Source organism: Electrona antarctica, assembly GCF_951216825.1.
Source record: "Electrona antarctica genome assembly, chromosome: 4".
Taxonomy (NCBI): domain Eukaryota; kingdom Metazoa; phylum Chordata; class Actinopteri; order Myctophiformes; family Myctophidae; genus Electrona; species Electrona antarctica.
Window position 1 is genome coordinate 26,139,815 of NC_136809.1, and position 13,077 is coordinate 26,152,891.

At 44.4% G+C, this 13,077-nt stretch overlaps 1 protein-coding gene across 1 annotated transcript in view; it reads left to right on the forward strand.

Annotated features, from left to right (window-relative positions):
• Positions 1-10,959, forward strand: part of smad1 (SMAD family member 1) — a 29,273-nt gene extending 18,314 nt beyond the window's left edge. Inside the window, exons 4-8 of the mRNA XM_079498784.1 lie at positions 1,520-1,795; positions 2,372-2,491; positions 7,980-8,201; positions 9,179-9,435; positions 10,128-10,959. Coding sequence (XP_079354910.1) covers positions 1,520-1,795; positions 2,372-2,491; positions 7,980-8,201; positions 9,179-9,435; positions 10,128-10,271 — 1,019 coding nt within the window. The 3' untranslated portion in view covers positions 10,272-10,959. The remainder of the gene's footprint in view (positions 1-1,519; positions 1,796-2,371; positions 2,492-7,979; positions 8,202-9,178; positions 9,436-10,127) is intronic.
• The last annotated feature ends 2,118 nt before the right edge of the window (positions 10,960-13,077 follow it).

The following is a 13,077-nucleotide window of genomic DNA, read 5'->3' on the forward strand; positions in this document are numbered from 1 at the left end:
GTTTAATCCAGTAAACAGGCATGGGTTAGAACCAGGAGATCAATCAGAGAAGGTTTAATCCAGTAAACAGGCATGGGTTAGAACCAGGAGATCAATCAGAGAAGGTTTAATCCAGTAAACAGGCATGGGTTAGAACCAGGAGATCAATCAGAGAAGGTTTAATCCAGTAAACAGGCATGGGTTAGAACCAGGAGATCAATCAGAGAAGGCACATTAATCTGCAGGGATCAGGGTCCAGGGAAGCAGGATGAGAATCTGGTTCGGAATCAGGTAATAAATGCTGAAAGTATTAAATATCATAAATATGAAAAGTATTAACAAGAGCCTGTGTGACTAAATAATAACTATATTGGATTGGAACAAACGACATGCAAGGTGTCCGTTCCACAGTGATGATATACTGAGGGACTAAAGAGGGAATGAGCTACAGTACAGGTGGGTAAAACCAGGTGAAGGTAATGAGGTGGCGGCTTCTCACACGGGAATGGCAGGATCTGGAATCACATGAGAATTAGTGTCCGTGAAAACAAATGAGTAGACGGAATGAATGAAGTATGAATCAGGGAGATCAGGAAGGATTCATGATGTGTGTGTGGATGTGGGTGGGTGTGTTTATGCGTGTGCGTGACTGCGTGCGTGTGTGTGTGCGTGTGCGTGTGTGTGCGTGTGCGTGTGTGTGTGCGTCAGCGTGTGCGTGTGCGCGAGTGTACGTATGTGTGTGTACTTGTACTTGTGAACAGTGTCAGCTAGACTCATGGAGCTTACTGACACAAAGAGAAATGCTAACCAGCACCCGGCCTCTCCTCGTCTAGCAGGTCAAACATTACATCAGAGGGTGAGGCAGAATGCACTGTTAATAAAAGTTAATGGCGCATCATGTGTGAATTCTTATAAAGTACACCTGCACAGACAAAGCTGTAACATAAATCCTCATCGTCATATTGTTCTAGTTTCTATAAATGATTGTATATTTAGACCATTAATTTGAATGTCATTTCAAGTAAAGAAGAAAAATTAGTCGAGATGTTGAATTGTTTTGTTCCCATTGTCATTGAGACTAATGCTCCTCCTAATACAATAATAATATCTAATTTATAATCTATCTATCCATTATGAGGCTGGTGTTTGAATGTGACCTACAGTAAAATTCCGAAGCCAACTTAACACCCCCCAGCCCCCCCGAACCATTGAGACTCCATTCAACTAAACAGTTAGCTAACCCTTTATTATACTTTGTTGGTGGTGGCGTACAAAGTACAAACATAGAGAAAATAACCGATCTACAAGCTCACGATGCGTTGCATAGATCTGCTATTCTCACTATTTAAAAAGAACTGTTGATTGATTGTAATCAAGGCAAACATTTTCAAGTATCATGATGTTGATTTGAAATCATATCAGCCCTACTCACATCTCTTTTTTTTCCCTTCTTTTTTTTGCTGTAACACTTCGCCTTAACGAACCTAGTATGCTAGTGTTGATTGCTAACCAATCTTCCGCCTATCACCTCTCTCCTCAGTGCTGCCCCCTGTGTTGGTACCCAGGAACAGCGAGTTCAACGCCAAGCACACCATGCTGCCGCGCTTCCGCAACCCCCTGCAGCAAAATGAGCCACACATGCCCCAGAACGCCACCTTCCCAGAATCCTTTGCCCCGGGCAACACCATCACCATGCCCTTCCCCCCACACTCGCCGGCAAACAGCTACCCCAACTCGCCAGGCAGTGGCAGCAGCAGTGCCACCTTGCCGCATTCGCCCACCAGCACTGACCCCGGCAGTCCGTTCCAGATGCCAGGTGAGATGCCCACAGCGATGCCGTGGTTTCTATTGGTGTGATCCCACATCGACTCCGTTTGCAGTTATTGCCTTTGTTTCAAATCAAATCAAATCAAACTTTATTTGTATAGCACCTTTACAACAGCCAAAGCTGACCAAAGTGCTGAACAGAGTGAAAACAAGACAGTAGAGCATAGCAATATAAAACAATGAAAAGAGACAATAAAAATATAAAACAGAGCATACAATAGCACAGAGCTGGAAATCAATATACAGGTAAATCAGGTGCAATTAAAGGCGAGGGAGAAACAGTTTTTGTTTGGTACCCTCCAATCATCGCCGCCGCCAGACGCTGTGCACTGTGCGTAGGGCAACACGCAGAGGGGGCCAACAACATGCGCCAAGCCGATCCTCATAATAATAATTGTCTCCACCAGGCCGAAGGCATGGGGAAGGACATGGCTGGGGAGCAGGACAAACATATCATGCGCGGGGCAACCAAATAGCCAGTGTGTGTGTGTGTGTGTGTGTGTGATTATGAGTATTACTCATGCCATCTTTCTCCCGTCCATTTTCCTTCACCTCCCCAATGCAGAGACACCTCCTCCAGCGTACATGCCCCCAGAAGAGCCAATGACACAGGACTGCCCCCAGCCAATGGACACCAACCTCCTGGTACCCGCTCTTCCCCTAGAGGGCACTAACAACAGGCCAGGTAACCATGGTGATGCTTGCCAGCGCACGCACGCACGCACGCACGCACGCACGCACGCACGCACACACGCACGCACGCACGCACGCACGCACGCACGCACGCACGCACGCACGCACGCACGCACGCACACACACACACACACACACACACACACACACACACACACACACACACACACACACAAACACACACACACACAGTCTCTCCCACGACAGTGTCGCTTGTCTGTGCATGGTGTGACATCATCCCCACAGCTATCTCTGCACCTGCTCCTCTTTGCTCTGCAGGTGCAGATATTTCTGGGAACCCAGAGTTTTGTGAATGAGTTTTATCACTGTTTTGCGGTGTCAAGGCTTTATGCACAAATGCCTGGAAACAGAAATAGAACCTCAGCTGAGCTGGCAGACCGCAAGCTTTAACGAGTAATTTCAACAATCAAAGACGTGTGGAAAAGGATGGCACTTAGGGTCTGTCTATGTGTGTATGTACAACCCCCAGGGGAAGTTCAAAGCCTCTGCCAATTAAGCTCGGTCTTAGAGCAAGCTTTTATGAGCCCCCGTAAAACCTCTGGGCTTATGTCATCTCTGCCGGTGGTAATCGCCTGAAACTCGTTAAGGAGCCACTTCACTAATTACCTCCAAACTTCTACATGTGAAATGTTGACGGCCTTAATTGCCGCTACCTCAGCTCTGTGGTTTAGCTCTATACTGAGTTGGATGAGGCTTTGCCTCCCACAACCCACAATCTTGATAAGGATCTTGATTAATCATTTGTTTAATCAGAATCTAAATTCTTATTTTTTGTCTAACTATAGACGCCTTATCAGACAACGTCACACTGATAAGCACCAGCATGCACGTGCAGGCCGGCAGCACAAGACCCCCACCTCTCATAAGATGCAATGGAAAAGCTGCACTCACGTGTAAAAAATGCCCCATCAAACTTTCAGATGCTGTTTTTCTCCCAGTGTGGAGGGAGAATGATTAGGATTGTTATTGTATTCTCTCACTCTTGAAATATATATTTCATTGGTTTCTGTTGTGTGTGAAAAATAATAGCAATTCAAAGCAGTTGTCCTCAAAACCACACCTCCATTCGCTGTCATAGAACGGGATGTGCGCTCATGATCACGGCAGCAGAGCCTATTTGTGCACGGCTGCACGCGCACGTGCAGCCCATCAAGTATAATTTATGCTTCGTCCCACGATGGTGTCACGCACGCAGACCTCTACGCTCGCAACAGTGGCATCCGTGACGCGATGTGAGCTTGTATATCAGCTGTTCTCTGCATGCAATACTGTTGCGCAATGAAGTATAAATGTCTCCTAGGGTGCACCTCACTAGCCAACACACAAGAGAGGTTGAATTAATTGAAACCAGCGCTCCACAAAACAACAAGTTTGGAGATCTGTTGGGAATTGATTACATGAGACAGTCACCCGTTTGACCAGTCTCAATGTTTGTAAACAAATAATTGGTCTATATATTTGCACACACAAGGAATTTGGCATAGTGTAGTGTCAGATTACACAATATTAACTAATTTACTGCCAACAGTGCCAGCTGGGGACGGGCTCAGGGCGCCATTTAAAGGTGTAGGGAAACTAAAATGGTGGGCATTTTATTTTGAAGTTTCAGACGGTTTCAACTAGAAACACCGCTATGAAGTTTCTGAACCAATCAGAGCGTCGCATCCCTTCAGGCGATGGAACGGTAGCACCCTGGGCAAGACCTACGCTGTAAAGACTATCATTTGTTTGGGCGGAAGTTGCGGGATTTTAGCGGAAGTATCGCCCAAGGAAATTACGTTGATGCTTCACAAATCAGTTTACATTCTCCGCGAATGAAACGTGAAAAGTGTTGTGATTGGTCGGGAAAATATCGTATCCGGGGGAAATACATCTGACGGATGTTCCGGAGGATACATCCGCCGGTTGCGTCTCTGCCTTACGTTGTGACCAGGCTTTTCTTTTCGCAGATAAGTAAGCCTGGGACCGAGGCTAGGACGGTAGCTAGGGACGGTAGCTATGCTATACGCAGGACGCATGGTGTGTGTTTGTTTACAAGTCAGATAGTCGGCCAGCTTTACCAGTTTACTGTTATGTGGCTTATTTCTACCCTATAATGTTTTCAGATACATATTTTAGCGTGATGATTAAGTTGAAACAGAGTAATACACTGTCTGGATGTCATCTTGAATGGGAACAAAAACGGAGGATTTATGTAATGTATGCAGCTGTGGACGGTGTTGGACGGATGCGCAGATATGGGGAATTAAACGGGTGAGCTTCATTTTTATTGGCTTTTATCGATGTGGGCCTCGATACGTCATCACGCAGTACGTTTTCGTTTTCAGGAAGTAATTAAAATTCGATTTATATGGACTTTTGATATAAAAATACACAAAAATGTAAATGTACCCACTTTTTTGGCATCCATTGTTAGGTATGCTCATATGATGACCACGGATGTGGTCTAAAAGTGTGAAAAACATATTTTTCATTTCACTACGCCTTTAATAGACGAAGCATCTTATTCTGAAAGCCGTTTCACTCAGAAACCGAGAATCAGGAAATACAAATCTGCTATGTAACATGTCCCACGATTGTCATTTAATCCACCCAAAACATTTGTAACCGAGGGTCATATCGTTTAGAGAAATGAGCCGCAAATCAAGCATGTTTTGACCCAAAAAGAAGTATTAAGATTCTAAAAACTGCGTGCCCATAGACAGCATAAGCTAGCGGAATCTTTTTGTTTTTTTTACCGCACCGGAACCGGAGTGTTATGAGCACGTACACGTACAGTACACAGTTGTGAACCGTAATAAATTGATATTAAAAAGGTGTGAAATCGGCGTGGAGAAACATATGAAATAAGGCATCAAAAGGCACAATTGGTGCAGGGTGAGTTAACTTCTGAATGCATAAAGATTTAGGATACAAATGGCAAAAAGGTAGAGTGGAAGGGCTTTTCATTTTACACTTTACCTCCCATTCACGAGCTACACGAGTTAATTGATGTCTTTCTTTCCCTCCCGAACATGAGTTACACGAGTTACGTTTTCATTGTTTTATTCGCCGTTCTTTGATAACTTTAAGACTTACAGGGTTTCCCTCGGACGTAGTAGGAATACGTCACGCGTTTGGATCACGTGTCGTGACGTGACCGGAAAAAAATCTGTCACACTGGCTTTTCAGGGCTTCTGGGAAATTGAGGTGCAATGCAAAGTCTATTGGAGCGCAATGGCCGCGCCCATGTATCCCAGTTACCCGCTGCTATTGTTGTCGCGACTGTGGAATATTTTTGGACACTATTACAAACGATCACACTATTTTAAGGGCGATTTTCATTAAACGGAACGACGATCACGGCCGGGTGGTTCTTCAAAGGTGTGAAAAACAACGGCAGTCAAATAGGGAACTGTTAACCTACTACCTAGATTATTCTGGCTACTTGTAATGCAGTTGATGTACATACTGAGGCTTATTTGACAGTGCCATTTGTCATGAACAATATCAGTAAATGTAAATATAACTATTAACTGTTGGAGGTGATATTGAGTATTTAGTATTTAATACTTAGTATTTAGGGTTTATATAATGATTGTACAGTATATTTTATTAATCAGTTCAGCTCAAATTTGTTGGCACAAAAAGCTTTTGTGCCCAAATCTGACCTAGTGCAGCTTGTTATCATCAGAAATACTAGTCCCCCTCAAATACACACACACACACACACACACACACACACACACACACACACACACACACACACACACACACACAGGGACAGTATTGGCGGGAAGGAGCTGTTGTTGATGAAATGTGCACTGCATGGAAGTGGGAATTTTGTGGAGTTTTTCAGCTCTTTTCCACAAGCTGCATCCTGTGCAGGGGAGAGGCCTTTCCATTGTCGGCCAGTTCTGGGAACAGGGCAGACAAAACACACCTGCAAGCTAGTGCCATGCTGCAGAGGAAGTTTAGGAGAGGTATGCGCTTAGATAAACACGGTTTATTCCTCCCTGGGAGAGGGGCGAGGCCAGCTGGCACAGGCATACCCAATATACCAGGCGTATGAGGCCACAGTGGCAGGGCACTCAACTGTCCTTCCTTCTTAGTAAAGCCTGGCACACAGACCGCAAGGCAGTCTGCATGAGTTGGCCTTTGCATTGCTCTGCATTGATTTTGGTCGGGCAATAAGTCGGACATAAGTGCAGCCCGTGGAGCCCATGTTTGAATCAAATTTGTGTCATGACTTCCAGAGGATTGTTTTAGAAGAATTCGCTTTTACAGTGGGATTAGATGAACGGCTGAGCGTCAGCAGACATGCACAGCTGGCTATGGTTGCTGACACTTCATCTTAGACCTGCGCAGAGGTCCTGTTTTAGATCCAATGCAGCAGTAAATCTATATGTGATTATGTGTGTGTCTGCGTATGTGTTCCTCTACTTCTAACACTCAAAGACATCCACTCATTGTAACAGTTTTTTCTATATACAATTCTGCATTGTTTTATTCACAGCATTTTACAATTCCTTTGTCTTAAGGTCATAGGAAAGCACTTTGTAAACTCTATCTTCGCTATATACAATTATTGCGACCGGAGGTTGCAGATAACTATGAAACCTTGCGTTTTTGACACCTAACCCACAATCCCCGTCACTCCGACACGTCACCTAACTCAAATCCCTGTCACTCTGACACGTCACCTAACTCAAATCCTCGTCTCTCACCCCAGGCAAGCCCCCAGGTCATCGTGACATCACGTGACATCAGTCCCCTGGTCACCCCAGGCAAGCCCCCAGGTACCCAGGTCATCGTGACATCATCGTGACATCACGTGAAAAAGTTCCATACATGGGCATTCCCAGCTGATACCCTAATACAATCCCTGTTATGCCCATATATGGAGGTCCCTGACTGTGATCAATAGTAAGCCCATTTATGGGAATGCCAATATATATATGATCATATTGTGATCATCATAACCACTGTGCTTGCCGCAAAGGTCACAGTTAACTAGGGAATCATGTTCTCAATAGGCCCGAAAATGAAGGCCTGGCCCTACCTGGCCCCCATCAAACCCTGTATATTCAATACACTGCCCCCGCTGCCACCCTTAGATATCCATATATGGAAGCTGACCTGTTCTGACATTCCATATCTTGATCTGACCTCATCACACCCTGTACACTCAAGATACGCTCCATATATGGCCAGTGCACGCGACCTCACCCTTTAGGGCGAGTTCGCTTCTCACCCTCAGGCGTCTTACTGTTTATTACTACTCTGATGGATTGCTGTGCAACTTCCCTTGTAGTAGAAAGACTCTTAGGTGTGTGTGTGTGTGTGTGTGTGTGTGTGTGTGTGTGTGTGTGTGTGTGTGTGTGTGTGTGTGTGTGTGTGTGTGTGTGCGTGTGCGTGTGTTTGTGTAAGAGTCACATTGTGCTGATGGTGTGTAACATATCAATGTGTTTCCTGTGCAGATGTTCAGCCGGTAGCCTATGAAGAGCCGAAGCACTGGTGCTCCATTGTTTACTACGAGCTCAACAACCGTGTGGGCGAAGCCTTCCAGGCCTCCTCCACCAGTGTGCTGGTCGACGGCTTCACGGACCCCTCCAACAACCGCAACCGCTTCTGCCTCGGCCTCCTCTCCAACGTCAACCGCAACTCCACCATCGAGAACACCCGGCGGCACATCGGCAAAGGTCTGTCAGTGCTATTGAAGTACAGTATGAGCCAATGACAAAATGTAGAAAAGTTAAGCTGCCCACTCAATGCCACTGGCCACTCAATGCTCGTTAGGTGTTTGTCTGCGTATCGAACCATACAGCGTGAAGCTCCTCCCCTTTCCTGTATCTCACATACACTGTGTCCTGCACAGCTTTGCAATCTGTTTATGGGTCTAATTAGCAGCATAAAACGGAGCAGTCTTCCGTGTGTCTCTGTTTTGATTTATTTTAAAACAGCACACAATGTGTGCACAGAATTGAAAACAAGAATGGCTCAATCATAACTGACAGGTGCAGCAACCTCTTGTTGCGCCCGTTTTCGTTCGTTTCCAACGTTCTTTTGTTGGTTCACTCACTGTGTTTTGTTATGGCATTCCTCTAGCTTCAGTTAGCTCATAACATTAGCTTATATTGCCACTCGCTCCGCATTGCGGCGTTCAGAGTATGGGTTTTTATGCCGTTCAGACTATGGGTTTTATGGTTAAGTCTCCTATTGGTTAGAGAGGCAGCCAATCATGAAAAAGGGATCAGTACGGTTGTCGTCAGTAGTAGTGGTGCGTGCAAATGTAGTACAGGTGCTTTTTAAGCACCTGGCAAAAAGAAAAAGGGGAGACAAGAAGCCCAAAGGGCATATACAAGGCCTCTACCCATCTGAACACACTAAATGCATTAATATATAGGACAATATACTAGGACTGAAGTGTCACAGAAGATGGGCTTAAAAGTGTACTCTTACACTGCAGTAAAATCCACAAATGTGAAAACCAATGCTTGCCCATAAAGTGTCTCATGGGGATTGTAGGAACACAAAGTAAGTCAAAACACACAGTAAAGGGAATTGTCTCTGTCATACATGTTGTTTCCATAGATAGACCATCAACAATTAACCCGAAACACAAATCTAAGGCATGTCCTTTAAACCTCCCCTCATGTCATATTATGTTCCCTTCCAGGGGTCCATCTGTACTACGTCGGTGGGGAGGTGTATGCAGAGTGTCTGAGTGACAGCAGCATCTTTGTCCAGAGTCGTAACTGTAATTACCACCACGGCTTCCATCCCACCACCGTCTGCAAGATTCCCAGCGGCTGCAGCCTCAAAATCTTCAACAATCAGGAGTTTGCCGAGCTGCTGGCCCAGTCTGTCAACCACGGCTTTGAGGCCGTCTATGAGCTCACCAAGATGTGCACTATCCGCATGAGCTTTGTCAAGGTTGCACACTTATTCTCTCTCTCTCTCTCTCTCTCTCTCTCTCACACACACACACACACACACACACACACACACACACACACACACACACACACACACACACACACACACACACACACACACACACACACACACACACACACGCACGTCGCACACACATCATCAGCATGAGTTCTCTGTGCATGTAATATGCCTCGCTCTACATTGTAGTTAAGTGCTGTATTAGAGATTAGGTGGGCAGAACGGGGTCTTCAGAATGTGTTTTGAGACTCATGTGAAGTGCATAGCTTCGCCCAAGAAATGTGATTGGTCAAAGGCACGTTCCAACTGTGCAGCAGACTGCAGATAATTATCATAAGGCATGGCTTGGCAAGCCTGATTGGTTTCTATGCCAACACGTAGTGACCAGGAAGTGATCTCTCTCTTAAGCCCAAACCGCACCAATGCAACCGCACTCCTCCTTGCACCAAGACAGTTTTATGGTCAACCGCACCACTAAGTAGATGTAAGTAGTTTTATGTTGCAAGGAGTTGCATGGCGAATTATTTTGGGCCTTATTTGAAAACATTTCTGTCACTACTTTGAAAAGGTGAAATGGTAACTGTTTGTGTGTGTGTGTGTGTGTGTGTGTGTGTGTGTGTGTGTGTGTGTGTGTGTGTGTGTGTGTGTGTGCGTGTGCGTGTGTGTTCTAGGGCTGGGGTGCTGAGTACCACCGGCAGGATGTGACCAGCACACCTTGCTGGATCGAGATCCACCTGCACGGCCCCCTGCAATGGCTGGACAAGGTGCTCACCCAGATGGGTTCTCCCCACAACCCCATCTCCTCCGTGTCCTAGGCGCCATCTGTCCTCGGCCCGAGGCGGTCCACACCCCAGCATTTTGGTTCCAGTATAGCGAGAGAATACTATAGGGGAGTCGTTAGCTGGCCCCCAGATTGGCACACGGCAAAATCCACGAGTGTTAATTTGACTCTGAGACTGTGCAAAAGAGACAGCGAGACGTGCAGGCACTTCACGGACACTTATTTTATGGAACGCACTCATTTCTGGCAAAAGAACGTCACTATTGGCAAGACATCTTTTTTTATTTGTAATAGTTGATATAGCTCCTGTTTGTAGACTCTCAGAGTTATACATGGATGAACCCATTTAGGCCTGGAACACTTATACGTTGTTATACCTTTCAATCCAGGGACAGTTTGTGTAACAATAGCTGTTGCCATTTTTATATAGCAATTTATTCTTTTTGGACATTTTTTAATTAAACGTTTTTCAGAAAACATTGGTCAGGATTTAGAAGGTGTTTCTAGAATGGGCCCCAGGTCTAAATGGGTTAACAACACTGTGCATGGTGCTTCAGTCAACCTGCTCTCATCATCGATGATCATTAGAGGTGTTTGCTTGAAACACAAGCTGATCTTCGGGCCAGTAGGGTTTGTTGTCGGGTAGGATGGGGTTTCGGGGGTTGTTGAACAGTTTTATTTGTAATCTTACTTGAAGGATGTCTGAATTGGGCACATTTGCAGACAGGTTGAAGGGGGAGGGAAGGGCGGGAGGGGAGGGAAGGGCGGGTGGGTGATCGGGCAAGGAAAATGAGCATGTTACAACTGGAAGATACTTGAGCTTTGTGACCAACTGTAATAATCAGACCATCGCACTCAATTGTGACGCAAGTATCCTCCCCTGGTCTTGCTCCCACAATTTCTCCTCAACATTTCTCATTGTTCTTTTTCCCCCCTCTCACACAGTACCTAGTTTGCATCTCAATATTCCACTGGGAATCATCCAGATTATACAGAAGTGTAGTTAGCAATGATGACGGGACATTCCAGGTCAGCTACATTGCAGTTGTTCCGCTAGATCTGCCTCTGCCAGCTACAGTAACTCTTTGCCAGACTGCAATGGAGTTGGCATGAAATTACTTCTAGACATGAACCAAGTTACCCAGGGTTTGGTCAATGAACAATAAGGTTGAACAAAATGAAATAAATGTTGAAATATTAAGTCTGAGAAATATTTAGATTCAATCAAGACAGTAATGCCAGCAGTATGCTGAAATATCTCCTAGAATTCTTTTTTCTTTTTCTTTATAGATTTGGAAAAAAGTGTGTAAAATGTAACTTTTGCATTTAAATGTGAATGCAAAATGACATCAAAAATATTAAAAAGCTAATATGATGGCTTAATTTGGGGAGAGTTTGTAGGTGGTAAATGGAGTTTGGTGCAGTGGCATGGCAATGTGAGGGCATACGAGAATAATACCTGTAATGTTTAAAAATGTTGCTCATCTTGTGTTACACTTGTGTTCAACTGACTTTTAAGAGAATAAAAATATACCTAGTGTTTAGATATATTCACCATTAGAGTAGGTGCTGTGCAGTCTGATTTTGCAAAGCGTAGTTTGGTTAGTGTAGTGTTACACATTGAATGCCGGTAGGTAGCTTAATGTGACACTGAACAACAGACAAAATACAAGTGCAGTTAAGTCTGTCTCTTTTTGCTGTAGTAAACAGTAAGTTGAGCCTGATGTATTCTTAGTTGCGTTACTGATGTATTCTTAGTTGCGTTATTTGGGACGCATTGTGAGCTTGTAGATCAGCTAAGTATAACTCAGGCTTTACAGTGAAACTAAACACATCAACTACAGAGTCACATTGAGGATAGATATTTCATCGGCTCTGCTTTTTTCTCTTGTTACGTTAACTCAGCAAAACGTGCAAAAGGACTGTTGGGGGGGGGGGGGGGGGGAGATGTGTTTTGCCTGAACATACAAAATTATTAAATTGTCGAATGAAAAAAGGTAGCTATCAGTTACTGATGGTTGTAATGAGAATTGTTTTTTGTTTGTTTTTTTATTAAATGCAGATTTTTGCCTTTGAATTCTTTTATGCTTTGAGCAATCCCATTTGCTATTAAGAATATGTTATATTCTTTATATTCTTTTTGTATTTTTGAAAGTTTTCTGTTGTTTCATTTGTCTGCACTTTCACAGATTGTCTCTTTGTTTTATTTTCCTTTGTTCTTTTATTTTTTCTCTATCTCTGTAGCACTCCCAGAAAAGCAGATTTATTCCATGAATATCAAGTCTCTACTGGAAGATTCAATAAAATCGTTTCATTACACAGCCTTTCTTCTTTTCTACAAAAATACAATACGTGTGTGTGTGTGTGTGTGTGTGTGTGTGTGTGTGTGTGTGTGTGTGTGTGTGTGTGTGTGTGTGTGTGTGTGTGTGTGTGTGTGTGTGTGTATAGCTATAAGCTCCTATTTATCATGCAAATGTTCAACTGCAATGATTAGGTTAGTCTTCACTTGGGTCGTCCAGGTCAACATGAAAAGCCAAGCTTCCAGGCTGTGTCTAGTTATTGAAAAGAGAACGGCAGCATCCACAATGACAAGACGAACTTCTGATACGGACCTTAGAATAATGGCATACTATTATTAAACTAAAAGCCATAATAGAATCATGAAACCACATTAATATTCCTAAAAATGCCGCCATATCAGCACTATAGAAATCAGCACTGATTGTCTCCACCAGGCCGAAGGCATGGGGAGAGAGTATGTTTTGCACTCCGTCCGTGTGTGTGTGTGTCCGTGTGTGTGTCCGTCCTTCCGTCCGTCTGTTACCAGCTAATCTCCGGCA